This window comes from Prionailurus viverrinus, chromosome D3 (genome assembly GCF_022837055.1).
Source record: "Prionailurus viverrinus isolate Anna chromosome D3, UM_Priviv_1.0, whole genome shotgun sequence".
In the NCBI taxonomy this organism is placed as follows: Eukaryota; Metazoa; Chordata; class Mammalia; order Carnivora; family Felidae; genus Prionailurus; species Prionailurus viverrinus.
The window spans coordinates 19,405,453-19,431,569 of NC_062572.1; the positions used below are offsets into that span (position 1 = coordinate 19,405,453).

The window sequence follows — 26,117 nt, forward strand, 5'->3', positions numbered from 1 at the left end:
CGTGGGATTGAGCCCCAAATCAAGCTCTGAGCTGAGTGTGGGATTATCTCTCCCTCTCTCTCGCCCCTCCCTCATTCATACTCTCTCCTCAAAATAAATAAAAAAAACATTTAAAAAATTAAAAAATAAACATTAATCAAAATCAAGTTGACTACTATATCCTTGCTGGTTTTCTGTCTACTTCAGCTATCAACTATTGAGAGGGGAATTAAAACCCCTGACTGTAATTGTATGTGTCTATTTCTTGTTGAATTTTTTGCATCATGTATTTTGAAGCTTTATTAGGTGCATAAATGTTTAAGATTATTATGGTTCCTTGACTAACTGACCTTATTATCATTGTGAAATAACCATTATCCCCCATATTTCTTGCTTTGAAACCGATTTGTCTAATATTAGTATAGATATAGCTACTCCAGCTTTCCTTTGATTAGTTATTAGGGTATGAAAGGGTATTATCTTTTCCCATCCTTTTACTTTTAACCATTTGTGTCTTTATATTTAAAGTGTGTTTCAAAAAAAAAAAAATAAAGTGTGTTTCTTACAGGTACACGCAGTTGGGTCTTGCTTTTTAAAATTTGTTTATTTTTTTATATACATAGATTTTTATTTTATTTTTATTTTTTAGAGAGAGCATGAGCTGGGGAGAGAGAGAAAGAGAGAGAGATAAAGAGAGAGAATCTTAAGCAGGCTGCATGCTCAGTGCAGAGTCTGACCCAGGGCTTGATCCCATGACCCTGGGAATCATGACCTGAGCTGAAATCAAGAGTCAGACGCTCAACCAACTGAGCCACACAGGCATCCTGGGTACTGCTATTTTAAATCAAATCTGACAATCTCTGCTTTTAAATGGGAATGTTTATACCATTTACATTTAATGTGATTACTAAATGTGATTACTAATTACATTAATGTGATTATTGATATGGTTAGTGTGGTTATTGATAGGCCATTATTTTTTTCTCTTTATGAAAAAGTATCAAATTTATTTCAATATCTAGTTTTATTTTTTTTAATTTTTTTTTCAACGTTTATTTATTTTTGGGACAGAGAGAGACAGAGCATGAACGGGAGAGGGGCAGAGAGAGAGGGAGACACAGAATCAGAAACAGGCTCCAGGCTCTGAGCCATCAGGCCAGAGCCCGACGCGGGGCTCGAACTCACGGACCGTGAGATCGTGACCTGGCTGAAGTCGGACGCTTAACCGACTGCGCCACCCAGGCGCCCCTAGTTTTATTTTTAAATTAAAGCTGTTGGACAATTTTTTTGTAACTTATAATTCATTATCAGAGGTGAGGAAAATGTGAATAAGCTATTATATACTGACAGCAAATAAAATTCTTAGATTATGCACTTATAAAAGCCACGTGTAATAGTAAAAGTTCCAGTTACCTGAAGGAAATATTCTTTAGCTCTTTATTGCTAATTTTAACACATTCTCATTTTGATGTAATTTACCTTTTTCACCCAATTACTAGTATGATGAACAAAGTTTTTCCAAATGTTAAACCTTTCTTTACCACTTATGAAATATGACTTATTACTTTTTAAGACTTCCATACAAGAAATTTGAAATTTTAATTTTTACCATGAATCTATTGGATCAAAAAGTATAGAACATCACTACTAAATAAGGTAATACAAAGAATAGAAAAAACACAAATGTGGCATTTATTTAATCAGCAAATTATCTGATAAGACATTTTAACTACTTCACATTTCTACTTAGCACAAGAAAGAATAAACTGGTTCCAAGGTACCACAAGGTTTGGCATTTTTACTGCAAGCGTTTAAGTCATAGTGTTATTCTACTCAACAAGACATCTCTAAGAAAATGGCAGTGTTCATAAGTACAAACATGGTTATATCTGGTAGGTGGTTTTCTTCATAGTCAATATGAGAATTCTTTATAAAATTAGATTTTAAGAAATGCAGAATATCTGATAATTATCTCTAAGGCTAAAATGAGAAAAATGCAGAACACAGAAATAGTCATTGGTTAATATTTGGCTTTGAAAAAGCCAGAAATGATTCTATTCCAAGAAATAAGCGATAATGATAAAGGATATAATAATTAATATACTATGTGTCTTAAAAGGCTTAAAAGCCAAAGCACACTTTCTACATCAGTATAATTCTGATTTTTAAGTTCTTAATTTCCTTCGTCCACAACAGGACCCTGTTCTAAGCCATTATTTGAATAGAGTTCATAATGTAGGGTCATTTTCCACAGGATGCTTTCATTACAGTACATAAACTGCAAAATGGCAAATGACTAAGTCAGTTATAAAGAATTTATAGCATAATAAATGCCAATTTACAATAACCACCAACAGACTTCTACACCAAAGCCTAAAAGTTGCTGCAGTAGAAGTCATAACTAACATGATTCTTCCATGTGCTCAGACTTTACTACAAATTACTGTCATGAAAAACAGAAAAGAAACCTTAGTGGGTCCTTCCAAAACTGCATAATTTTCCAAACGATTTACCTCTGGTTGTACAGCCTGTTCATTCCTTAAGTGCTTATTCAGTTATTTAGCTTTTGCAATATTTTCTTGACATTTTTGTTTCTTCTTTTGGTCCTTTTCCCTGGCCTCAATCATCTTGACCAATTTCCGGGACACTATGGCATTTACTAGAAACAATGGTGTAACGGCCAAAATAACTGTTGTAAGGAAGCCATATGGGTCCTTTGCAGCCCAATCCACAACATACTCAGCCCAGGACTTTATATCAACCATCTTCATAGTTTTTGTTTGTTTGAAGTTTATTTCTTTATGTTGAGAGAGAGAGAGAATGTGCACAAGCAGGGGAGGAGCAGGGAGAGAGGGAGAGAGAATCTCAAGCAGCTTCCATGCTTAGATTTCCAACCCATGAACCTTGAGATCATGACCTGAGCTGAAATCAAAAGTCAGATGTTTAACCTACTGAGACACCCAGGTGCCCCAACCATCTTTGTAAAGGTCTTGTGCTTGAGTAGTGATCTCCAACTCTGAGATTATTAGTGAGCTGATTTCAATTTCAGATGACCCTTGCTTGTTTGTCTTCTTTAGCTCTACCATACACTTGTGAGACAAGGTTTAAAAATTCTGTATCTTCTTCCTTCTGTAAAGGGTCCACCAGCCTTAATCTCCAAATGCACGCAGCTCCAAATGGTATTTCACCACCATCAGCATGTCTCCTCCATCCTTGTTTTTCCCCTTGCTCATTCATCCTTCCCTACCGGCCCCACCAGCCTCGGGGGCCAAGTTCACCTGCCCCCCAGCCTCCACCACACCTTGGTCCACCCAAACCATGGCTGCCTCTTCAGGGGACAGGGCAAAACCACCGTGGTGGCTGCCACCAGCCTCTCCCCTACATCACAGCCGGGACCATGGGCTCGGAACCCTCAGTAGGCCATTACTGATGGCCTATCATCTTGCTATTTATTTTCTATTTGTCCCATCTGTTCTTTTTTCCTCACTTCCTCTTTTTCTGGCTTTTTTTTTTTTTTTTAACGTTTATTTATTTTTGAGACAGAGAGAGACAGAGCATGAACGGGGGAGGGGCAGAGAGAGAGGGAGACACAGAATCGGAAACAGGCTCCAGGCTCTGAGCCATCAGCCCAGAGCCTGACGCGGGGCTTGAACTCACGGACCGCGAGATCGTGACCTGGCTGAAGTCGGATGCTTAACCGACTGCGCCACCCAGGCACCCCTTTCTGGCTTTTTTTAAAGAATACTTATGAATCCATCATCTCTACTGGATTAACTCTTTTATTTTTTAAGTTTATTTTTTTGAGATCGAGCACACATGCACGTGAATGGGGGGGGGGGGGGGGTAGAGAGAGAGGGAGAGAGAATCCCCAGCAGGCTCTGGGCTGAGACTGGGGCTTGAGCTCACAAACCATGAGATGACATGAGCCAAAATCAAGAGTCAGAATGCTTAACGGACTGAGCCACCCAGGCATCCCTTTTTTTTTTTTTTTATTGAGGTAACATTCACATAAAATAAAATTAACCATTTTAACCATTTTTTTTTTTAAATTTTATTTTTAAGTAATCTCTACACCCAACATGGGGCTCAAACTCACAACCCCAAGATAAAGAGTTGCATGCTCTACCAACTGAGCCAGTCAGGTGCCGCACCATTTTAAAATGTACAATTCAGTGGCTTTTAGTACATTCTCCATGTTGTGAAACCATCGTCACTAATTGCAGAATGTTTTCATTACCCCCCAAAAGAAACCCCATAGCCATTAAGCAGGCACTCCCTATTCTCCCTTCCCCAGTCTCTGGCACCACTGATCTGCTTTGTCTCTATGAATTTGCCTATTCCGGACTGAATTTCATATGTATGAAATCATACATGGCCTTTTTTGCCTGGCTTCTTTCACTCTGCATGTTTGCAAAATGCATCCATGTTGTAGCATGTATGAGTAATTCATTTCTTTTTATGGTTAAATAATATTCCATTGTATGGATGTACCATTTTGTTTATCTGTTCATCAGCTGATGGACATTTGAGTGTTGTTTTGTTTTCAGAGTTGCTTGAAGTTTATATATCTTTAAATTATCAGTGTACCTTCAAGTAATAAACCACTTCTAATATACAAAATCTTACAATAGTATGCTTTCCTTTCTCCCCTCTTGGCCTTTTTGCCAATATTGTCATGAATTTTACTTTTACATATGTTACAAACCCCATTAACACAATCTTTACTCCTTTGTGTAGATACAGATTTCCATCTGGTATAATTTTCCTAATGCCCAAAGGATGTCCTTTAACATTTTGTATAGTAGGTCTCCTCGTGATGAATTTTGTTCCCAGCCTTTGTAGGTCTGAAAACATCTTTTTTTTTTTTTTTAATTATTTATTTTTGAGAGAGACAGAGCAGGAGCAGGTGAGGGGCAGAGAAAGTGGGAGACACAGTATTTGAAGTAGGCTCCAGGCTCTGGGTGGTCAGTGCAGAGCCAGATGCGGGCCTCAAACTCACAAGCTGTGAGATCATGACCTGAGCCAAAACCAAGAGTTGGACGCTTAGCCAACTGAGCCACCCAGGTGCCTCTAATTTTGTTTAAACATTTTTTTTTAATGCTTTTAAGTTTGTTTTTATGATCCTTTGACTCTTGGGGCCTTACTAATCCTAGAGACTGCCCTCCCAGAGTCGGTTAGGTCCTAGACAGTAAACAATTTACCTGCAGAGCATGCCTTTCGTATACAAATTTACTAATCAACTCCAAACACCTTTTACCTAATTATCACACACCAAACCAGTATTTCCCATCCTAAATCACACCAGGGCCAGGTTATGGACAACTAGAGACCGTTCCTATAGCCAAGAACCCTCTGACTTTATTTGAATTAACAGATTCTAAGCTTACTCAAACTTGTCTACCTTGCCTTGCCCCATGGAAACCACAATAAATGGTCTGAGGCATGCTCTCCCCTCACTCCTACTGCCCCTCTGACCCACCCTGAGGTTTCTTCATGTGATCCTGAATGGCATGGCACTCTCCCTTCTCTTGGGAATTGTAATCAACTTCTTTGAAGGCAGTTATCTCCATGTCTGTCACTTTACTGTACCTGATTAAAACAAAATCCTTGGTACATTTTCAAACAATGGTCTACCCAATATTCTGTGAATTTTTTATCTGGTCGATGGGAACAGGAACAATTCTCAGCCTTGTGTAATGCCTGGCACTGTTATAATCCTTTTTGATGGTTCTTTCCCTGGCCTTGGTTACTTTCCTCCTATTCTCATGCTGATCAGTATTCTGAGTACTCTAAAGAGCCCTTCTACAGATCTCCTGGGTTCTCTGTACAGCTTTCTTCTCTCTGGTGTTCTGTCTCATGAACGTGAGTTGCCTCAACCTCTCTGAACTCTTAGCTCAGATTCCTCAACCCAGGTAGCAGGGTCCACTTCAGTTCCCCTTCTCTATTCCAGTGCCCAGAAACTCCCACAAGGCTGTAAGCCCATCTTTTTTTCCTCTCTTAGGGATTGCTTTCCTTTGGTATTTGAGTTTTGTTTAATTTTCAGGCATAAGACTAAATCCAGGTACTAACCTCCATTTGGCCAGAGACAGAAAAAAAAATTACTGCATGTTTATTTATTTTTTTAAGCTTATGGAATACCCAGCAGGTGAACACAGAAGCTGAGATACTATCAATGCACCAAGTGAATCTTAAACCCTCCCCCTCGCACAGATAACAAACCAGAGGCTTGGAGAGAAGTGGTAGTGGAGGTAGTCAGAACCAGAATCCATTCCTTAAATCTTGATCTAGTTTTCTGACATCATTTTTTGTTCTGCATCTTCTTTCTCTTGCCAAGTTTCCCCTTTTAGAGTAACATATTTTCAAAAAAAAAAAAAACAAAACAAAACATGTTTTTTAAGAGAGAATGTGCTTAAATATCCAGACATCACACAATCTTGAGACTGTCCCTCCCCAAGCTTGGCAAAAAGTTGGAAGTTTTTTCTCTAGAGGGTGTAAATTTCTGGACTAGGAAGCCTGTCCAGAGATCTGGAAGACAATAGTCTTGACCTGGATGCCAATTCTGGGCATACTAGAATGCGGAAGCTCCCCAGCCCTCTTCACTGAGCTCCCACAAGGTCAGCAGTTCAAGGTAAAGCCTCCTGACAAGAGACTGGAAGTTTCCTCCGGGGAACCTGACCAGAGCCCAAGAGGAAAGTCCTAAAGACGGACACTGGCTGGGGATTTACCAAAAATTCCATCAGCTCACCTTACAAGCACATCTTCTTACTATCCCACCTGTAAATATAAGCAGACTACCAATGATTGCCAGGAAGCTAATGAAAGTCTGTAACACGAAAGACTAAAAGCAAAACAAAAAGAGGACAAAAAGTTTTAAAAAGGGGGCACCTGGGTGTTTCAGTGAGTTGAGCGTCTTGACTTCAGCTCAGGTCATGATCTTGCAGTTCGTGGATTTGAGCCCCACATCTGAACCCACATCGGGCTTGCTGCTGTCGTCCTATCAGCGCAGAGCCTGCTTCAGATCCTCTGTGCCCTCTCTCTGCCACTCCCCTGCTTGCTCTATTTCTCAAAAAATAAAACATTTTAAAATAAAAGGGGGAAGAAAACATCATGCAGGGCGATGAAAGCTTCAACAAAGTATATTAAAATCCTTAGAGATAAGATACTGCAACCATGGAATGTGGTCTTAATTAAAAAAAAAAAAAAGGAACAGAGAATCAACTTGGAAATCTTCCATTAGGGGAGATCAAAAGACAAGAAAATGAGGGTGGTAAGGACAGAAAAAATAAGAAAAACAGAGATAGGTCCAGATCCAATACCTGAAGAACAGGAATTCCAGAAAGAAAAACCAAAAGAATAAGGAAAGGAAATCATTAACAAATAATTCAAGAAAGTTTCCTAGTAATGCCAGGAGTGAGGGTTAAGAGTCCATTCTGAAAGGCTCAACAACAGCCTGGCAAGTGCATGAAAACAGACCTCTGCCAAGGCCTGTCAATGAAATTTCAGAACCCTGGCGACAAAAGGGAGAAGGAGTCATATACAAAGACTCTCAGAACTCAGAATGGCTTCAGATTCTTCTAACAGCAACACTAGGTGAAAAGTAATAATGCCTTCAAAATTCTAAACGAAAATATATTCCAAACTAGAACTTCACACCTGATCAAGTATGAGAACGAGACATTTTCAGACATGCAATTCTTTCAAACTACTTCCCATGCACCCCTTTTACTGCAAGCACTCTGTCAAAATGGGTTATTAAACCAAGGGGAAGAGGTTACACAGAAAACGGGATTCAGCAGGAGAGAGCTCACAATGACAGCAATATATTAGGCACAAGGGAGAACCAGTTCAGATTGGACCAGGTCAAGAAATTGATAAAATAGATGATGTGTTACGCCTTTAGAGAACTCTGGGGTTGAATTAGTGACAAGTGGACAGAAAACTAAGCTAATAACTAATAAAAATCCAAGAGGATTATTAATTCTAGGGAAAAGAAAGTTCTGCAGGAAGGTAACCTAGTTCACTATGTAGCTCAGCTGTGATTTAAATACCCAGTCGCGGGGCGCCTGGGTGACTCAGTCGGTTAAGCGTCCGACTTTGACTCAGGTCACGATCTCGCGGTCCGTGAGTTCAAGCCCCGTGTTGGGCTCTGGGCTGATGGCTCAGAGCCTGGAGCCTGTTTCCGATTCTGTGTCTCCCTCTCTCTCTGCCCCTCCCCCATTCATGCTCTGTCTCTGTCTCAAAAATAAATAAAACGTTAAAAAAAAAAAATTTAAATACCCAGTCATAATGCAAATAATTAATATGATTGAACTAGAATTCTATCAGGGAGATGGATGATGGGGAGTACATGCATGGCGGGCAAGAGGGAGAAAGAAGTCAAAAGATAATGCCTAAAATGGAAACATCAGTAAATAGCCAAGCACATGTTTATATTTGAGATATGGAGGCAAATACAAACTTATCAGCCAACAGCTGAAGGAGATACTGTGAAGCAGGGAAAATGGGGAAGAGCAGATAGGATAAGAGGGCTGCTGTTTTTCATAATAAACCTCACAAAACTTTTTGCTCTTTCAATGCAAAACAATTGATATTCTTCCTAAAATGCAGGAATACAAAGCTGTTTTACAAACATATTTTGTTAACGTATTTTTTTCAGATTTATTGTGAAAACAAAACCACAGGGGAACCTGGGTAGCTCAGTTGGGTTGTCTGACTAGATTTTGGCTCAGGTCATGATCTTGCAGTTCGTGGGTTTAAGCCCTGCATGGCGCTCCATGCTGACAGTACAGAGCCTGCTTGGGATGCTCACTCTCTCTCAAAAAAAAAAAAAAAAAAAAAAAAAAAGCCACAAATGGAACTGCCTTACTTTTTCAGGATCTAGACAGAACTTCAGCTAGTTTTTACTATGTAGAATCATGCAACACTGGTATTCCTCCATGGTTTCCAATGTAAACCACATCCACTCAGCTTTTCAGATCCAGGATGCAATTCATTAGTGTTAATTAATTAAGTATAATGTGTTACTGAAGTCTTCCTATAAAAGTATAATTTAAATAGTGACCGTACTGACCTATTCCAGTCGAGGGTATCAAAATGTGGTCTCAGATCTACTGAAACATATTTACCTGGCAAGGGCATTGCTTAATATGCAGATTCCTGGGCCCTATTCCAGACTAATTCGCCAGCAATCTCTAAGGGTGGGGCCTTGGAATCTTCCTAACAAGATCCCTAAACTGATAATGAAATCTATAGCTCTTACTCACTATATTAATAATTCAATAGGGTCATTAATAATAAGCCAATAAATCAATGCCTGCAAACCAAGGTCACGAGCAGGGAAGAGGGAATTTATACAGGGTAGTAGATATCACAATGTCTAGAATTCCACTTACAAACACTTCAGAGAAATTCTGCTCTATCCACATGCAACTCCACATATGAGTTTCTTTCCTTACCAGAAACGACACATTAACTTTTGGTCAAATCTAAAACAAATGAACTCTAAACTCTATTCACATTAAGTTCATTTGAAATGGCCCCCAGTCTAGGAGCCCCTCTGCTGAGGCAGCACAGCCTACAGGGCCACCAGCACACTTCATCCAAATGTGTCACAAGAGCTGGGGGTGCTGAAGCAAGAGGCACAGGGGCTGCTCTGGGGGATGGGTCTCTGAAACCTTATTTATGCACCTGCAGTATTTAACCGACAATCTGAATCTTGTTCCTTAGGAGTTCTTTTATTACAGGAATAACACAAGGTCTGTTACATCATGGTAGTGCCACAATTATAAGACAAGGCTTGTTAGAAAATCCCTACTTGAGGGGTGCCTGGGTGACTCGGTTAAGCAACCGACTCTTGATTTCAACTCACGTTGTGATCTCACGATTCATGGGATTGAGCCCCGCCATCAGGCTCTGTGCTGACAGTGTGAAGCCTGCTTGGGATTCTCCCTCTCTGCTCCTCCCTCGCTCTCTCTCTCACAAACTTTAAAAAAAAAGAAGAAAAAGGAAATCCTTACTTGATGCCTGGTCAACAGATGTGCTGGATTTTCTTCTTCCTCTTTTATTACCCAAACGATGTGTCCATGAGCAATGTGCACTGCAAGGGCAATCAGTCCCTTTTCCTCTTAGTAGCTTTTGCTGAAGCTCATCCTATACTGAACCCCTGACAAGACCTCTTTTCAGCATTTGACTTCCAATTTCTGTGTTTTTGTCAGTTATTTGCTTTGCATACCTTGTCCTTTCTACCTCTGCTACATTAAAAACTATGGCTGTGCTAATGCATGCTAAGATGCTCTGATAAATGCATAAGAATCTGTCCCCGCAAATCATCACAAAACTGGTTATGAAGCCAGTGTAGTAGTCATCAATGTTGGCCACTAGGACTCCCCGAATTATCTTTTAAGTTGAGATTACATTTGACAAATGCTGAACCACTAGGGTTTCCAGCCTACAAAGATCAGAATGGTGGACTTTTTCTTTGCCCAGGACCACCCATGCTGTGTTGTTCAAGCTGAGCTGATGACATCTCCACAAAGGTTACCTGAACAAAGCACCGTACAAGTGCCTGTGCCTAAACACCAACAAGACCGTCTGTGTGTTCTTGGAGTTTTTCCATGGGTTTAACCGGCAACTGGCCTGGAACAGCAGCTTAAACTCTTATCAACAACTATGTGATTTCAAAGTACTAGCATTCTCCCAGGACACCTTCCAGGGTGTCAAAATTTAACTTGCTGCCAAAGCAAACAGAATACAAACTCCAAAATGAACACACAGTCCTTATTTTTTCAAAAAGAAAACAAAACAAACAATCACCACCATATTTATTTAGTTTAACATTTCCTCTGCTCTAAAGAGAAAGATGTCAAAAGAAAACCTAGAACATATACATAAGCATATACCCCCCTGAACCCAGACAACCTAAGGGAAAAAATAACGACAAAGTTCAGTTCAACAGATAAATTTATCTTCGCTTCTGGAAGATGTTTCCACGCCCCATTCCACGTCCTCTTCCTCTTGCAGCCACTGAAAGGTAGGAAAGAAAGGAAAAGGCCAGGTCAGTGAAGTCAGTGAGTGCTCATGCCACAGAACAGCCAGAGCCCTTCCTTGGACACTGGCACAGGAAAGGGCCTGGAAGGCCACCTAGTCCAATACCATGCCCACCACATGTCATTTCCCCATTGCCTGGGGACTGACGCCTGGCATCAGAGCTGGAGGGGGCACCAAACTCCTGCCTTCCAATCCAGTCCTGCTCTCAACAAGAGGCCAGGAGTCAGTGTGTTGAAAGCTAAGGTGGTTTGGGAAGCAAGTGTGAGAACCAAAGAAAAGATGAATTCCCAGAGCTGGCCTAGGGTGAGGTAATAACACATGACAGATGAATTTAATTCACACTTAAAATTCTGAAACAAATGCTAAACATCTGTTAAATCTGGGTGGCAGGTTTCTTTTTTTTTGAGCTACCCTGAAATATAAAATGTTTCATAATAGCAAAGCAAAACCACACGCCACACGACGGACATAGACATAATAAGCTCCTGTTGTCTATGACCCCAAGAGTTCTAGGAGAGAACCAGTGGCTTTGAAGGACAAGTGAAAATATTCTGATGGCTGCTAATCGGAGTCTCACCCCTCTTCCCATTTATAGAGCCTGGAGCCGACCTGAAGAGGGAAGGAAGTCACCCAAGAACCCAGCGACAAGCTGATGGGACTACAGCAAGGGACTGGCAGCACAGATGACCCAGGCAGAGGCCAATGGGCCTGGGTAAATTCACTGCCACGTGCCTTCTAGTGCACAACTACTGGGCTGAACCTTTTGTTAGAGAAGGTGGTGTAGTTATACAGTGACAATGAGGGCAGCCCTCCCTGAGAAAGCAGAGAGAAAAGCAGTTCTAGTAAGAAAGCCAGTATTCCTCAAAACCATTCCTTCACCAGGACAAAGGTTCAGGGCTTCTGGTTCTACCTGCCCACAAATGCCCTTATCTAGGAAGGGCAAGGAGATTCTCTGATCAGCTTCTTTGAAGGACATTTTAAAGGATTACTCTTACATCTTTAAACTCAAAAGCTACCTCATATATAAAATATGCAAAGCAACAAAAGCACTGATGGAGAATCCAGTGACTTTCCTGCACTATATATCTTTCTACTGACATACATTTTCTAACGAATACACTTGCTTTCTAGATAATCATCATGGCAGAGCTTTTCATGGACCCAAACATAAAACCTCTGACTAGGCTGACCTAAAAGAAAGGCCAGACTAAGGAAGGTCACTGGGTCACTGAGGACATGCTGAAAGGAAGGATTTATTTTCAAATACAAGAATATTCGAAAACAGAAGTTCAGTCCCTTTAATAGGTAAAGATGGCTTAAAACTGCTTATTTCTTATATGAAAATGGATCCCTATCATCAGCATTCCCCCCCATGCATACTGGGTGTCAACAAACACCCCCAGCTTCTCTGGGAACTGTTGCCCCACTGCTTCAGGAGCCAGCTAATCCAAACTTTAGTGCCCCTGCTCAGCAAACTAGGTAAGAGCAAGCTTCCCCCAAACTCTTTGGACAGAATTTCTGGAAACAAAGGGCCTCCCAGAAATTCATTATAGGAGACTTATCTACTCTCTCATTTAAGATAGGAGTCCCCTTCCTTTTTCTAAGGAGGCACTTTGGATTTTGAATAAGCCTTAAGAATGTGATCAGGTGAGGCAAGACAGAGAAGGCGAGATAAGGTCCCCAGATTTTCACAGGTGTGGGCCCCAAGCCTGCAGGGTGACAGATGTAGACATGGCTGAAGTCGAAGTCCACCCTATGCCCAGGCAATTAACAGGGCCCTTTCCTAAAAGATACATGACAAACACATAGGTTAAAACCAGTGCATGAGGAGCACATACCTTGGGCCTTCAGAATAGCAGCTTTTCCCCGGCCAGCCCCTGAGCCTTGGTTTTTATTTTTCATGCTCTTTAACATGGGCGCATTTTTCAGCATGTCAGGCAAAATGAGAAAGCGGATCTTGCTGCCACGGATGTACACCTGCTCCAGCTGTGCCACTCGGCCGTCTCTGTATGTGACTGTGATGTTGGACATCTGGAAGGGAATCAGTAAGGGCCAACAGCATGAGCAGAGAACAAGGACACACAAAGAGGGGGAGCCTTGGGTGGTGGGAGGGCAAGTCCAGAAATGCACAAACTAACATCATGAAATGAAGGAGCCAGGCAAAGCCAGGGAAATAGGAGGACCTATGACGTGTGCGAGGGACTGTGCAAAGAACTTCACATATATGATCCTCATGGCACCTCCAGGATAGGTAGGAGTATTCCCAATTTTACAGATTAAAAAAACAAAACAAAACAAAAAAAACCCAAAAACACACACAAAACTTAAAGCACTTGTCTAAAGTCCAATAGCCAGAATGAAAGGATCCAGACTCAAACCCAGTTGGCCTGACTCCAGAGCCCTAACTCTGCTATACTGCCTCCCCTGCCAGCATGTGAAGGGCTCTCAATGGTAAAAAAAAAAACTATAATTTAAACAGCTCTGAACTGCCTGTCCAAACTGTGTCCTCTCTTGCATCTGTCCGGCACACAGATTGCAAAGGGACCATGAAGGTCATGAGTGTGCACCAGAGGCAGCTCTTACCCTCCCAGACTGCATATTCAAGAAGGCAAAATAGAGCCTCTTTAGCTTCAGTGACTAGGAATGGAGAAGTATAGGTGGCGATGCCTGTATGAAGGGTCCAGAATAATGGGGAAGGTGTGAGGCAAGAGTCTGCACTGAGAGACACAACACTTGGGCACCAACCCATAGGACACAAGAACTGGAGCAGAGCAAGGGGACAGGAGACAGAGTCATCACCATGGAGACTATGGGGGTCACTCAAGTTTGTGGAAAGAGGGAGGGTGGACAGGGTTAAGGCAGCACATTGGAAAGATCAATATGCCAACATGCATAAGCTATGGGATGGAGAGACAGGGACCCTAGAGGGGAAACCACATGGCAGACTGGCTTGGCATAGAAGGGTGCCACAAACCTGCCAGTGCCAACCTTAACAGATACAATGTTTCCCACAAAAAGTAGCTTATTTTGAATCTTTTGGATCGAAGAGTATTATAATTTATTCAGTATAGGTCAAAGCCCACAGTGTAAAGAGAGATGCTGTCTCCCAGATTTCTGACTGGTTTGTTGCCACCTTTACATTCCTTTTCAAGTGCTAACTGGCCACCCAGCTCTGCAAGAACATCCAGGATGAAAAAAGAGTAACAACACTCTAGGGCCATCCTGCTAAATCTGTGCAGTGGAACAGTTTACAGAACTTCAACCCACTGCCCCTGTTCCATCCTCAGGGGTAACAGGTCTCAAGTTTCCCATAAATCTTCTTTTCCAGGCTCAACATCCCCAGTTTCTTAACAAATTCCCACACAGGTTCTAAATCCTTGCCATCCTGTTCTTGCCTTGAAGAATACCATAACCTCTGATGTCACAAATGAACACCAGGGATGGTTAAACTACTTGAGAAACCTGGGTCTGACCCAGGCTCACAAATACCAGACACGCCCATGACTCTGGAGCAGACAGAATAGGACTGAGAACCTATATTTGAGAACTGGCCCTACCGTTTGTTAAAAATGTTACTCTGGGTAAGTCTCCAGGTTCAGTTCCCTCATCCACAAAGGGAGGGAAATACAACATAACAAAGCCAACTTTTATGGAGCACTTATTAGTGTCCCAGGCAATTTCACATCATAACTCAAATAAATCACACAATTCTACAAGATGGATACCATCATCATCTCCACTAGAGAGATGAAGCAGCACAGCTACCAGAGGCAGGTCTGTCCCCAGAGGCCACACCTTTACCCACTCTATTCTCCTGCCTAAGGTCACACTGCCCCTGTGTGGCCTGGACAGGACCTGAATTCAGGTCTATCTAACTCTAAACTCACACTCTTCAACGATACATCAGATCACCACTTACTTCCTCCAATAATTAAGGAACAAGTCAAATGAGACAAATATGTCTAAATGATGTCCCTATTACCTAGTATATATTAGAAACTCAGTAAATAATGAATCTAAATGACAGTTAAGACATCTATTTTGGAGGCTGTGCTATTGCTAAGCTACTTCTCCAGCACATCCCAGTACATCTCACCCATTCCTTTGTCAAAACCTCCTCAACCCACTTTGAAAATCCCCGACAGAGGGTGTTCTGTAAGACCAACAAGACAAACTGTCCTGGCTGAAGCAGGAAAGGGTCCAGCATCAACTGACTCCTATGACAACCCTAATAATGACCAGGTCGGCTACTGCTCTCATGCACCCCCCTGCAGCACCCACAAAGAAATGGCTGCACTGTTATAAAGCCCCACAGTCTCGCCCACCCACACAGCTTGTTAATAAGCCTGAGCTATGTTGGCATCACAAGCCAAAGGCAACAACTTGAGTGAACTAGGTTTCAGTGAAAGTCAGGCAGAAACACCTACCTTACTCAACTTTCCCAAACAGCCACAATGAAACACAGGTAGCATAAACCAGGTGCCTAACTGAAATGACATCTTGGGAGAGAGATCTTAGTACAGTCAAAATTGTGGGAATTTCCTCACACATCCAGGTCCAAGAGGAAAGCAATGTTGGGGTACCTCGGGGTCATCGATCACAATATCCCTGTTGTGGGACACATAGCAAGCACTCAACAAGTGTCTGGTCCCCTCCTCCACTCTCCCCTCCCCTACCATTAATAGCAGAGCCTCCCTCTTTTGTTCTGATCCCTTCTACTCAACTTCCTGCCTGAAATCTGACACTCCTAGAGGCAACAGGCTCTAGCAGGTTTACTCTACTCCTCATCTTCAGAAACTGTGGTTAAGACCAGAGATCTGGGGCTCAGAGGTACAGGTTTAGATCTGCTTCTTCCATGTTTGGTCACCCTGGGCATCTGGAAGCTTGTCCTCAGAGAAGTCCTGCGAAAGATCTATTGCACATAAAAACACTACCATAGCACCTGGTATAGAATAAATGAATGGAAGCTTCTGGTACTATTAAGCACACAGCCTTCTGGAGACAGGTCCGAGCTTGACAAGTTAAACTGACTTTTAAAATATTTAATAGTACCCAGATCTTGGTTTTTAAATTTTACTCCCAACCAAAAAGAAACCAAAGCTACCTGAAGAACTGGATGATTAAGAGTTGGGATAGGGAAGTAAAAGATGAGCCTGTAACATACATCTTGTTCTGGAAGGTTAAGTACATGCTCTCCCAAAATGGCCAGGACACACTAAAAGGAGCCAGCTTCTGGACCAATTTGGGATAATTCAAGCAAAGCAATGACAGTAACAGATTATAATCCATTTAATGAAACAGAAACCCATAAACAGAAACTGATAATAAATGGATAAACGGGGGATAAGGAAAGGCTCTTCCATACAGTAGACCTAGTAAATAAAGAATGATGGAGTTAAAAACAAAAACCATTCTTTTGCAACCATCATAGTAAAAAGATTCAAGCATCTTCATTCAAGAATCCTCACTGAGTGCTAAATGGGGGGTGGTGGAGGTGGCAATGAGAAACCGAATACACATGATATTTATTTAAAGAATCTCCCCCACAAAATTCTCATTAGTTGCAAAACGAAAAAAGAATATACAGTGGAGAGACCACAAGACACCTCACCCAAATGATCAAGGTTAACATCACCAATAAAGGGCAAACAGGTGTTTGGGCCTCCAAGTGACACCCTGAGAAGGAGAAATCACTTACACAGTAACAGCCAAAACAAACAAACAAACAAAAAAACCCCCAAATGTAATCATGAGAAAACACCAGAGAAACTCCAATTAAAAGACATTCTAAAACAAGTAACTGGCCCTATTCTTCAAAAACATCAATGCTGTGAAAAGCAAAAGCAGAGGAACTGTCCCAGACAAAAGAAGCACAAAGCAAGCTGATAACTAAGCGCAGTATGTAATCCTGAACTTAACAGTACACAGAGGAAAATACTGTATGTACAGATTACATCTAGATAAATAGTTTTTCCTTCTAGTTAGACAACTAGGTATCTGAAGAAATTCCCAAACACACTGCATTCAGAAATTTCAAGAACTTCCTGATATTAACTCTAGGCAGTTGGCTAATGACAATCATGTGAGGGCTTCTTTCAGGTTATCATTTTTACACGAAGAACTCATGCACAGACCATTATCCTACAGACCATTATGCCATAGTGTGGGGAGGGTGGGGGAGGGGGGAGTTGAACAGTCCAGTCAGTGATGGGGTGGTCATGCCAAAGTCCCCAAAGCATTATTTCAGCTCCTGCAGTCTCTGAACTCTATCACCTTCTCTCACCAAGATTTCCAGGAATTATGTTACTTTAAGAACAGTGAAGAAGCTCCTGGGTGGCTCAGTTGGTTAAGCGACCAACTTTGGCTCAGGTCATAATCTCGCAGTCCGTGAATTCAAGCCCTGCATCGGGCTCTGTGCTGACAGCCCAGAACCTGGAGCCTGTTTCAGATTCTGTGTCTCCCTCTCTCTCTGCCCCTCCCCCACTCATGCTCTGTCTCTCTCTCTCTCTCTCTCTCTCTCTCTCTCTCTCTCTCTCTCTGTCAAAAATAAACATTAAAAAAAAAAAAAAAAGAAGAGTGAAATTTTGGGTTTGACCGTTACCCTCCTATTTTTGGTTTTGGTCCTTTTATTTTATCAAGATATAATTTATATATAGCATTACCAAAGTTTAAGATACACAGTACACTGATTTGATAACATTTATATTGCAGTATGCCTGCTATGGTAGCATTAACTAACATCTCTATCATGTCACATAATTATCATTTCTTCTACAGATGAAAACAAGTAAGATCTAGTACCTTAGCAAATTTAATGTTTATACTACAGTTTTGCTGCCTATAATCATTATACTGTATATTAGAATGCCAGGATTTATTTATCTACTAACTGCATACCCTCTTATTTTTATTTAATATTATTTTTTTATTTATTTACTGAGAAAGAGTGAGCAGGGGAGGGGTAGAGAAGACAGGAAGGGGAGAGCACAGAGCCTGATGAGGGGTTCAAACTCATGAACCACGAGATCATGATCTGAGCCGAAATCAAGAGTCTGATGTTAAACTGACTGAGCCACCGAAGTGTCCCTACATTCTTCTTTTTAAATAATATTTACTGTGCTTTATGATCATAAACTTAACTCATACTTGTCATTTTTTTAAATGAAAAGAAATTTTTAAAAAAATTTTAATCCCATATAGGGCTGGTTCAGTTCGAAGAGCATGTGACTCTTGATCTGGGGGTCATAAGTTCAAGCCCTTTGTTGGTACAGAGATTACTAAAAAATAAATAAGACCTTTAAAATTTTGTGTTTAGAGAGCGAGCAAGCACAACCAAGTGAGGCAGGGAGGGGCAGAGGGAGAGAATCTGAAGCAGCCCAGTGCAGTATGGACGCGGGCCTCAATCTCACAACCCTAAGATCATGACCTGAGCCAAAATCAAGAGGCGCTTAACTGAGCCACCCAAACACTCCAAACACCAAAAACATTTTTTTTTAACTTTCAAAAAAATTTTCACATTAGAGAGAGAGAACGTACACATGTGCACACAAACTGGGAAGAGGGGAAGTGGGAGAGAGAATCTTAAGCAGGCTCTGCTGGAGCCCAACATGGGACAGGGCTCCATTCCACGACCCTGAGATCATGACCTGAGCCGAAATTAAGAGTCAGATGCTCAACAGACTGAGCCGCTAAAAAAAATTTTTTAATCACATTTAATTCCCACCAAAAGAGAACTACTCACTTTGGTTTTCCTCAAAAACTTAATGCATTTTTATGTATCACTTATAATCTGGCTTTTATATTCATAAAACTGGGAACACATTGTGGAGATTTGTTTTCCCCGCTTATGTCAACAGCATTTTCCCATGATGTTAAATATTCTTCTATGTTCTTTGACTGGATGCATAATATTCTTTGTAACATCCCCTAATTTGTTTACCATAAATTATTTAACTCATTAGAAATGTCTGTTGCTGGGGAGTCTGGGTGGCTCAGGTGGTTAAGCGTGAACTTCAGCTCAGGTCATGATCTCATACTTCGTGGGTTCAAGCCCCACATGGGGCTCTGTGCTGACAGCTGAAAGCCTGGAACCTGCTTCGGATTCTGTGTCTCCCTCTCTCTCTGCCCCCCTCCCCAACTCGTGCTCTGTCTCTCTCTCAAAAATAAGTAACACATTAAAAAAAAAAAAAAAGGAAATGTCTGTTTTCAGGTTTCCATCATCAAAAACAGCACTGCAATATAAACCCCTGTCCACAATTTTTGATTCATTTTTAGAAGCAGAATTAAAGCACCAAAGGTGCTTATTGCTTCTATATTGACGTATGTTAAACATTTAACATATCTATACTTCTACTGGCAAACTAGTAAGGAACCCTTGGTAGAATTATTCATTTTATTTTGCCATCTTTTAAGTTTAGAAATTCTTATTGTTCCCCAATTTGCGTGTCTGATAATAAGACCATTATTTTTAGATGTCAAATGTCCACTTCACATATTTTCTTCTGTTAATTAGCCGTTTTTTGACTTGGGTCATCCACTTTTAATTGGAAAATTAACATTTCTACTGTAAAAGCTATTTGTATGTTTAAATATAAACTTCCATCATAAAAAAATTATGAGATGCACTAAATGTCTGAATACGGACTGTTGCCGAGCTGGGAGAACCTGTCTAGCATTCACTAAGACTCTACAAAAGAACCTCTAGGGACGCCTCACACTGGATACCTAACAAAATCCAGCCATAAAACTTGCCCCCCAAAAGTTACATAAATATAGTCTATAAAATCAAAATGATGTGCTTATTTCAACTCATAATTCCTCACCTTAAACTCATTTTTTGTTTTTAATATTTTACCAAGTATCTAACTAGAAAGGTTATTTCTTAAGAAATATATATTTTTTTACTTTGAAGAAAAATCCCCTTGTTCCCTCCTTAACATTTAATAAAGACAGGATGCTTCAAAACCACGGTTAAGTACACATAACCAAAAACAGAAACTTTCCCATTTGGGGGCCTCTGGCATTAAATCACCAGGCTGAGCAAGAGACAGGATCAGGTCCCATCTCTGCTACAAACAAAAATCAGCTCAAGACTACATGGAGAGCCACAGAGGCCTTTCTCACCCCATACACACAGGGCCAATAGAAGATGCTCGCAGCAGCACGTGCAGGGCTCTGTCACCCATAATGATGCCACATTCTACAGCACTGGCTAGACGATCATGCCTGCCCTGCAGCTGTGGGGTACAGAAGAGAAGGACAAGGCTCCCAGCCTTTCCAGCCAAACCTCAAATGCCAAGAAGCATCTACACCCTCTGACCCTATGAGCACCATCTCAGGGAGCTCATCATAGGATTAATGCTTGCATACGTTACATTTTCAATGTCAAATAAGGGCTGTGGTAACAGGCTACATTAAAAATACACAAGGAACCCAAAAAGAAGGTGTATTTTATTTTGTTTTGTCTTAAATGCTTATTTATTTTTGAGAGAGAGAGAGACAGAGTGAGTGGAGGAGAGCAGAGAGAGAGGGAGACACAGAATCCAAAGCAGGCTCCAGGCTCCGAATCGTCAGTACAGAGCCCAGTACAGAGCTCGACGTGGGGCTCGAACTGACGAGCCGTGAGATCATGACCTGAGCTGAAGTCGGACACTCAACTGACTGAGCCACCAAGGCGCCCCATTTTATTTTGTTTTTTAATGTTTATTTATTTATTTTGAGAGAGAGAGAGAGAGAGAGAGAGAGAGAGAATGAATCCCAAGCAGGCTCCGTGCTATCAGCACAGAGCCCAATACAGGGCTCTATCTCATGAACTGTAAGATCATGGCCTGAGCCGAAATCAAGAGTCAGATGCCTAATTGACTAAGCCACCCAGGCGCCCCAAGGTGTATTTTGTCTGGAGACGTTGTTGACAACATTATATAATGGTATAAGACCATATCTCTTTCATTAAGGCCCAGGGGGAAACCGCACAGGGAAAAGCGCCAGGGAAAACCGCACAACTGGTATTTTATCTTAAGGACACCATGCATTTCAGAACTGCTGATTTCCCTCTGTCAGGACTCTTAAGTAGCTTAGAACAGAATGTACCTTTATTAAATGTACAGGGACTCACATTTACATTTCTGGGTACTAACTGCCTGGCTGGCTTCATTTTACAGTCTACCCCAGGTTACCTGCACCTTGACCTATCTGTCCATTTTTACGTTACCATATAGTTTTTTTGTGAACCACCTCTAATTTCTTTTGAAAGCAGAGTAAAAAATACATACTAGAAACCCAAGACACATCCCTAGGGTGAAAAAAGTCCATGCCAATTGTGGTTGTGGGGAGATTCTCTCATTTGGTTTCCAAATCTTTGTAGTGTGTGACCCACCACACTTTTACAATAAAAAATGCTATTAAAACCCAACATCAAATGGCAAACACTAAACTCCAGTTGCCCTCTAGCAAAGGGTAGCAAGTGCTAAGGGGATGCTCTCACCCTCAAAGGGCAGACTAACTGGGGCCAGGAAGGAAGGAAAGCAGCGGGTACTGCAGGAGCCACTGGCTTACACATCCCGGGAATGTGTGAATGAACTGTGCTGTTTACTATGGTATATTTAGCTATGCCATAGCCTACTGGTTTTATTCAGTGAGCCAGGCTTAGGTAAACTCAGTGAAGCCTCGGCATCTGGGCACGGGTGGTGTTATGGGCTGAATCCTAGCCACGCCTGATTCATATGTTAAAGTCTTAACCCCCCAGGATCTTAGAATGTGACCATATTTAGAGACTGGATCCTTACAGAGGTAACTGGGCCCTAATTCAATGTGACTTGTGTCCTCATAAGATGCAACACAGGAAACAGACACAAAAGGAAAACCACGTGAAGATACATGAAGAAGAGAAGCATCTATAAGCCAAGGAGAGAGAGGCCTGGAACAGAGCCTTCCTTCATGGCCCTCAGAAGAACCAACCATGTGACATCATGGTCTCTAACTTCTAGCTTCCAGAACCCTAAGGGAATAAATGTGCTGGTTTAAGCCACCCAGTGTGAAACTTTGTTATGACAGCCCTAGCAGATTAACATAGGTGGGAAGCAAGTGGCTGGCTCCCACCATCTGACATGCATTCACTCATTTATTCTGCACTATAATGCTGAGGCTGAGGTGCTATTTTTATCCCTGATTTCGAAAGGAGGGAATAGAGGGTGAGAGGTGCACAGCTCGCCCCAAGTCACATAAGATAGCAAGCTGCAACCTGATTTTGAGATCTATCACCTGGCTCTATGTTTTATATCACACTGTCCACATGTGAGAGATCACCAAGGTGATCTGGTCAGACATCCTCATGTTACAAATGGGAAGTCTGAGGCCCTGGAAGCTCAGGAGTTGTCCAAATAAGCAGCTGGATAAACACATTAAGATTCCCTACCCCCGGTCTTGCATTCTAACTCACCAAAATAAAGTATCTTAAAATGGATGGGAATGGCTTAAACCAGAGGACTATCTCACCAGAGGACTAAACCAGGGGTATCTCACAAAGACAAGGTAGGCAAGGCCCCACAGGACCTTTAGAGAGTCGACATCATCTACCCATATGGCATCAACACTGAAGAGAGAGGGGCGCCTGGGTGGCTCAGGTGGTTAAGTTAAGCATCCAACTCTTGATTTTGGCTCAGGTCATGATCTCATTGTTCATAAAATTGAACCCTGCATGGGCATGACAGCACGGAGCCTGCCTGGGATTCTCTCTCTGCCCCTCTCCTCCACCACTCTCTCCCTCAAAAAATAAACATTAAAACAAACAAAAACATTGAATAGAGAAACCTGCAATCACTAGGTGTCTATCTCCCTGAATACCAGGGAAATGGCCCCACTTGCTGGTCAAGGTGGCAGGAAGATGATGCTCAAAGCTACGATGAGATCACAAATAAATGAATGAACCCTGTGAAGCAATGACAGTTAGTAGGCCTGATCTGCAGTGACCTTGGGTAAGTCACTTTCTCTTTCCGACCTTCAGTTTTCTCACATCAAAAACATTAACAGGAACCATACGTGGATATGTATAATGTGCATGGCAAAGAACTAGCTGCTGCACACACACAACTCATTTGATTTCTAGAATGGCCCCAGGGTGTGTTATCCCTGTGGCAGTCTTCAGAATGGACTGCTCAGATCTCCCCTCAAGGGTTGTCAGGCTATGAGGCATGGAGGGAGCTGAAAGCCTCCAGCTTCCACCTGTAGGATCAATCACAGCTTTCGCCCTGAAGTCAGTCTCCCCAGACTGCCAGCCAATGACTGGTCACGGTGGGCATCCTAGAGCCAGGCCGTTTCTACCCCATGCTAGAATTCTTAGGCTTAGACTTCTTCTAATGAGCAAACTTTGTTGGCTGAGACTTCTTCAGAGATATGCTACCGTCTAAGCCTCTTCCCACTCAATCTTATCTTTTCCCTCTCCCTTTCCCCAGCACCAGACCAGTATAGATTGAAAGCTCTCCTGCCTACTCCTACTCCCTCTCCTTTATCCTTCATTGTCATTTCCCCCAATAAATCTCTCACACAACTAATTCTGTCTTGGTATCTATGTCCCATTTCACAGATGAGGAAACTGAGGCAATTAGCATGATTAAAGTCAGATATTTAGGATCCAACCCTACACCTCTGATTCCAAAACCAAAGTTCTGAACTGATGGTTTAAAGAATGAAGGAGAAAGTGTGCTGATATACCTTGCAAAAGTAATGCTATAGAAATTCATGTGATTATTAGCAAAATGCAAAGTGGTGCCACGGGAAGAGCATGGTATCAGGAAGCTGCTCCAACATTTATTAGCAGAAGGACATTCAATAGATGAGTCTTTTAATATTATCCTATTTTATGGATGACAAAACTATCACTGAACTTGCTTACCTCACAAGATAGTTACTATAATCAAATGAGACTCCTCCTCCAAGAAAGAGTGGAAGCTTCTGCTAACTGCAAAGCATTATGCAAGCATGTGGGGGCAAAAGGAAAATGGCCCTGAATCTGATGAATTCTACCAAAGGAAGTAGTGCTACTTCTCTTAAACAAGTCCTCAAAATATGGGAAATGATTATAGGATGGAGAAAACAAAGGGCAAAGTTAAATATTCCAAATGGCTCTTATTTATGCTCATGTCACTACACCTAGAACAGTGCCTGGCACACACCAGGCACTCCATAAATAACTGTTCGACAAGAAGGACTTCAAAAAGACCTCCAACCACTATCTTTCTGTGCTCCAATAGAGAGGCCCAAGCTTCCCCCATAACCTCATGTGGAAAGCAGGATACCTGGCAGTTCATGTTGTCCTCCGCCTCAATGAGCTTCCCACGATACACCTCGCCGGTGTTTGTCTCACATGTCACGATGTGACCCTCAGCCTCGTGTAGGACTTTAATTGGCACACCAATAGACATCTTGGCAGGAAAAGAGTTCTACAGTGAGAGAGACACCAGTTAGTTCATCTTTCAGAGCCTGAGAAGTCATGTGGCACATATCATGCCTCCCTTAAGGCCTGACACTCCATCAAACTTAGTAAGAATGCCAAAGCTGCCATTTTGTACAGAAAAAATGCTTAACTCCTAGCTTGAAGAACTTATGTGGGATGGGGAAGGATGGGGGGCTGGAGAGAGGGAAGGCTAATGGGATGAGAAGACAGTACCTTCCATCTCCCTCCATGCTACCATATGCCCCTTTATCAGATAATCAGTAACCAATACTGTGTGTGTACACAGTACATCAGGGAGCTGAGATGTAAATGCCATACAATGTTTTTGGCAACCCAGAGATGTGGATGACACCACTTTGAGAACCCATGATGTAGACCTAGCCAATACAGTAGCCACGGTCCACATGTAGCTATTTAAACTAAACTTAAAGTGAAATAAAATGAAAACGAAACATTTACTCCCTCAGTCACATTAGCCACATTTCAAGTGGTCAATGGTCACATGTGGCTAGTGCTTACAGTACTGGGCAGCGCAGTAAAGACAAAAGGACCCAGGCAAATCTAGAAGGGGCTGTGCATTTAATTCAACCCATTAAGTACTCTTTGACCCTCCACTTACGTCATCAAGGTTAAAAGCAAAAGTGTTCACAAAGAGACAACAGCCATAAGCAGGAAATGCTTGGAGGAGAAACATAATCAGGGCAATCACCTGACTTGATACAACTCAGAGAGAAGCAGATTTCGTATTCCCAGATGAGCAAGTACCGAAGGTTAAAATACATCATGTGTGTTCAAGAGAGGAGAGGGAACATGAGGGTAGGAAAGACAGTCACCCTTGGTGAGGAGCCTCAGGAGTCTGAGTTTATGCTGAAACAGTGGGGAACTACTGCAGGATTATAGGTAAGGAATGACCCAATATAAAGGCAGAAGCACTTACAAAATGGATCAAACACAGCTTATTTTTTTCAAACACAGTTTAGGAGCAAGGAAACTTGATAAAACTTCTGTAACAATATGGAAAATATTGAGAGGATAAGTGCCTGAAAAGGGGATGGAGGCAGAGATGCAAACAACTTTGAAAAATATTACCCAGATGGGACTTGGGCGAAGGAAGTCTGCCAGAAATGATTTCAACACTACTGCTTGTATGTTCGGGAAAAAACATGGCCTGGAGAAGTACAGAACGCGAAGGGCATGTACTTTGGGGAAAAGCGAACGAACTTCCAGGCGCTAGCGAGGCAACGCTGATGTTTGAGTGACCCGGGCTTCCCGCTCTTCTCTCTACCCGAGCCTCCCAGAGCTCCTCGGCGGCGCGTGCTTCTCCAGCCCCAGAACCCTCACAAGTGCTTCGGTCTACCCTCGCCTGCCCCAAGCCTCACCTCACCGGCTCCGGCCTACTCTTCCTTTCCCGTGCGGCAGCAACTCGAGCAACTGCGAAGGTGTGAGCCAAGGAATGGCGGGTCCCGCGCTCCCAGAATACCACGCGTTCCCAAAATGCTGCGCGCAGAGCCCGCCCCCTTCCTTTTCGTAGTGGTGAGCGCGGTCCTGCCTCTGCTTCCTCCTCACCCTACCGACCGGGAAACGTGGACTCTGGTACGATAGTTCCGGCCCCGGAAGAGAGGGCTGGTGACGGCGCCCAGGT

At 42.2% G+C, this 26,117-nt stretch overlaps 2 protein-coding genes across 3 annotated transcripts; both read right to left on the bottom strand.

Annotated features, from left to right (window-relative positions):
- Positions 1 to 1,633: 1,633 nt before the first annotated feature.
- LOC125148819 (small integral membrane protein 15-like) lies at positions 1,634 to 3,511 on the bottom strand. Its single transcript, XM_047827123.1, has one exon. It carries the CDS (start codon positions 2,748 to 2,750, stop codon positions 2,535 to 2,537), a length of 216 nt encoding a protein of 71 aa, XP_047683079.1. The 5' UTR covers positions 2,751 to 3,511; the 3' UTR covers positions 1,634 to 2,534.
- Positions 3,512 to 10,782: 7,271 nt separating this feature from the next.
- SNRPD3 (small nuclear ribonucleoprotein D3 polypeptide) lies at positions 10,783 to 26,010 on the bottom strand. 2 transcript variants are annotated; one of them, XM_047827120.1, is made up of 4 exons: positions 25,855 to 26,010; positions 24,318 to 24,461; positions 12,864 to 13,056; positions 10,783 to 11,001 (listed from the first exon to the last, which is right to left on the bottom strand). In XM_047827120.1, the coding sequence occupies exons 2-4, from the start codon at positions 24,441 to 24,443 to the stop codon at positions 10,940 to 10,942; spliced, it is 381 nt and encodes a 126-aa protein (XP_047683076.1). In that variant the 5' UTR covers positions 24,444 to 24,461; positions 25,855 to 26,010; the 3' UTR covers positions 10,783 to 10,939. The 2 variants fall into 2 exon arrangements, with proteins under 2 accessions (XP_047683076.1, XP_047683077.1); XM_047827121.1 differs by having other exon boundaries at positions 25,879 to 25,976.
- Positions 26,011 to 26,117: the final 107 nt, after the last annotated feature.

What these genes read in the sequence shown, in the direction of transcription:
- LOC125148819 (XM_047827123.1), bottom strand. Translation starts at nt 2,750, where the DNA reads ATGAAGATGGTTGATATAAAGTCCTGGGCTGAGTATGTTGTGGATTGG.
- SNRPD3 (XM_047827120.1), bottom strand. Translation starts at nt 24,443, where the DNA reads ATGTCTATTGGTGTGCCAATTAAAGTCCTACACGAGGCTGAGGGTCAC. An exon ending in AGGACAACATGAACTGCCAG is followed by an intron (nt 13,057 to 24,317) that starts GTATCCTGCTTT and finishes ATTCCCTTCCAG; the next exon opens with ATGTCCAACATCACAGTCAC. An exon ending in TGCTATTCTGAAGGCCCAAG is followed by an intron (nt 11,002 to 12,863) that starts GTATGTGCTCCT and finishes CCTACCTTTCAG; the next exon opens with TGGCTGCAAGAGGAAGAGGA.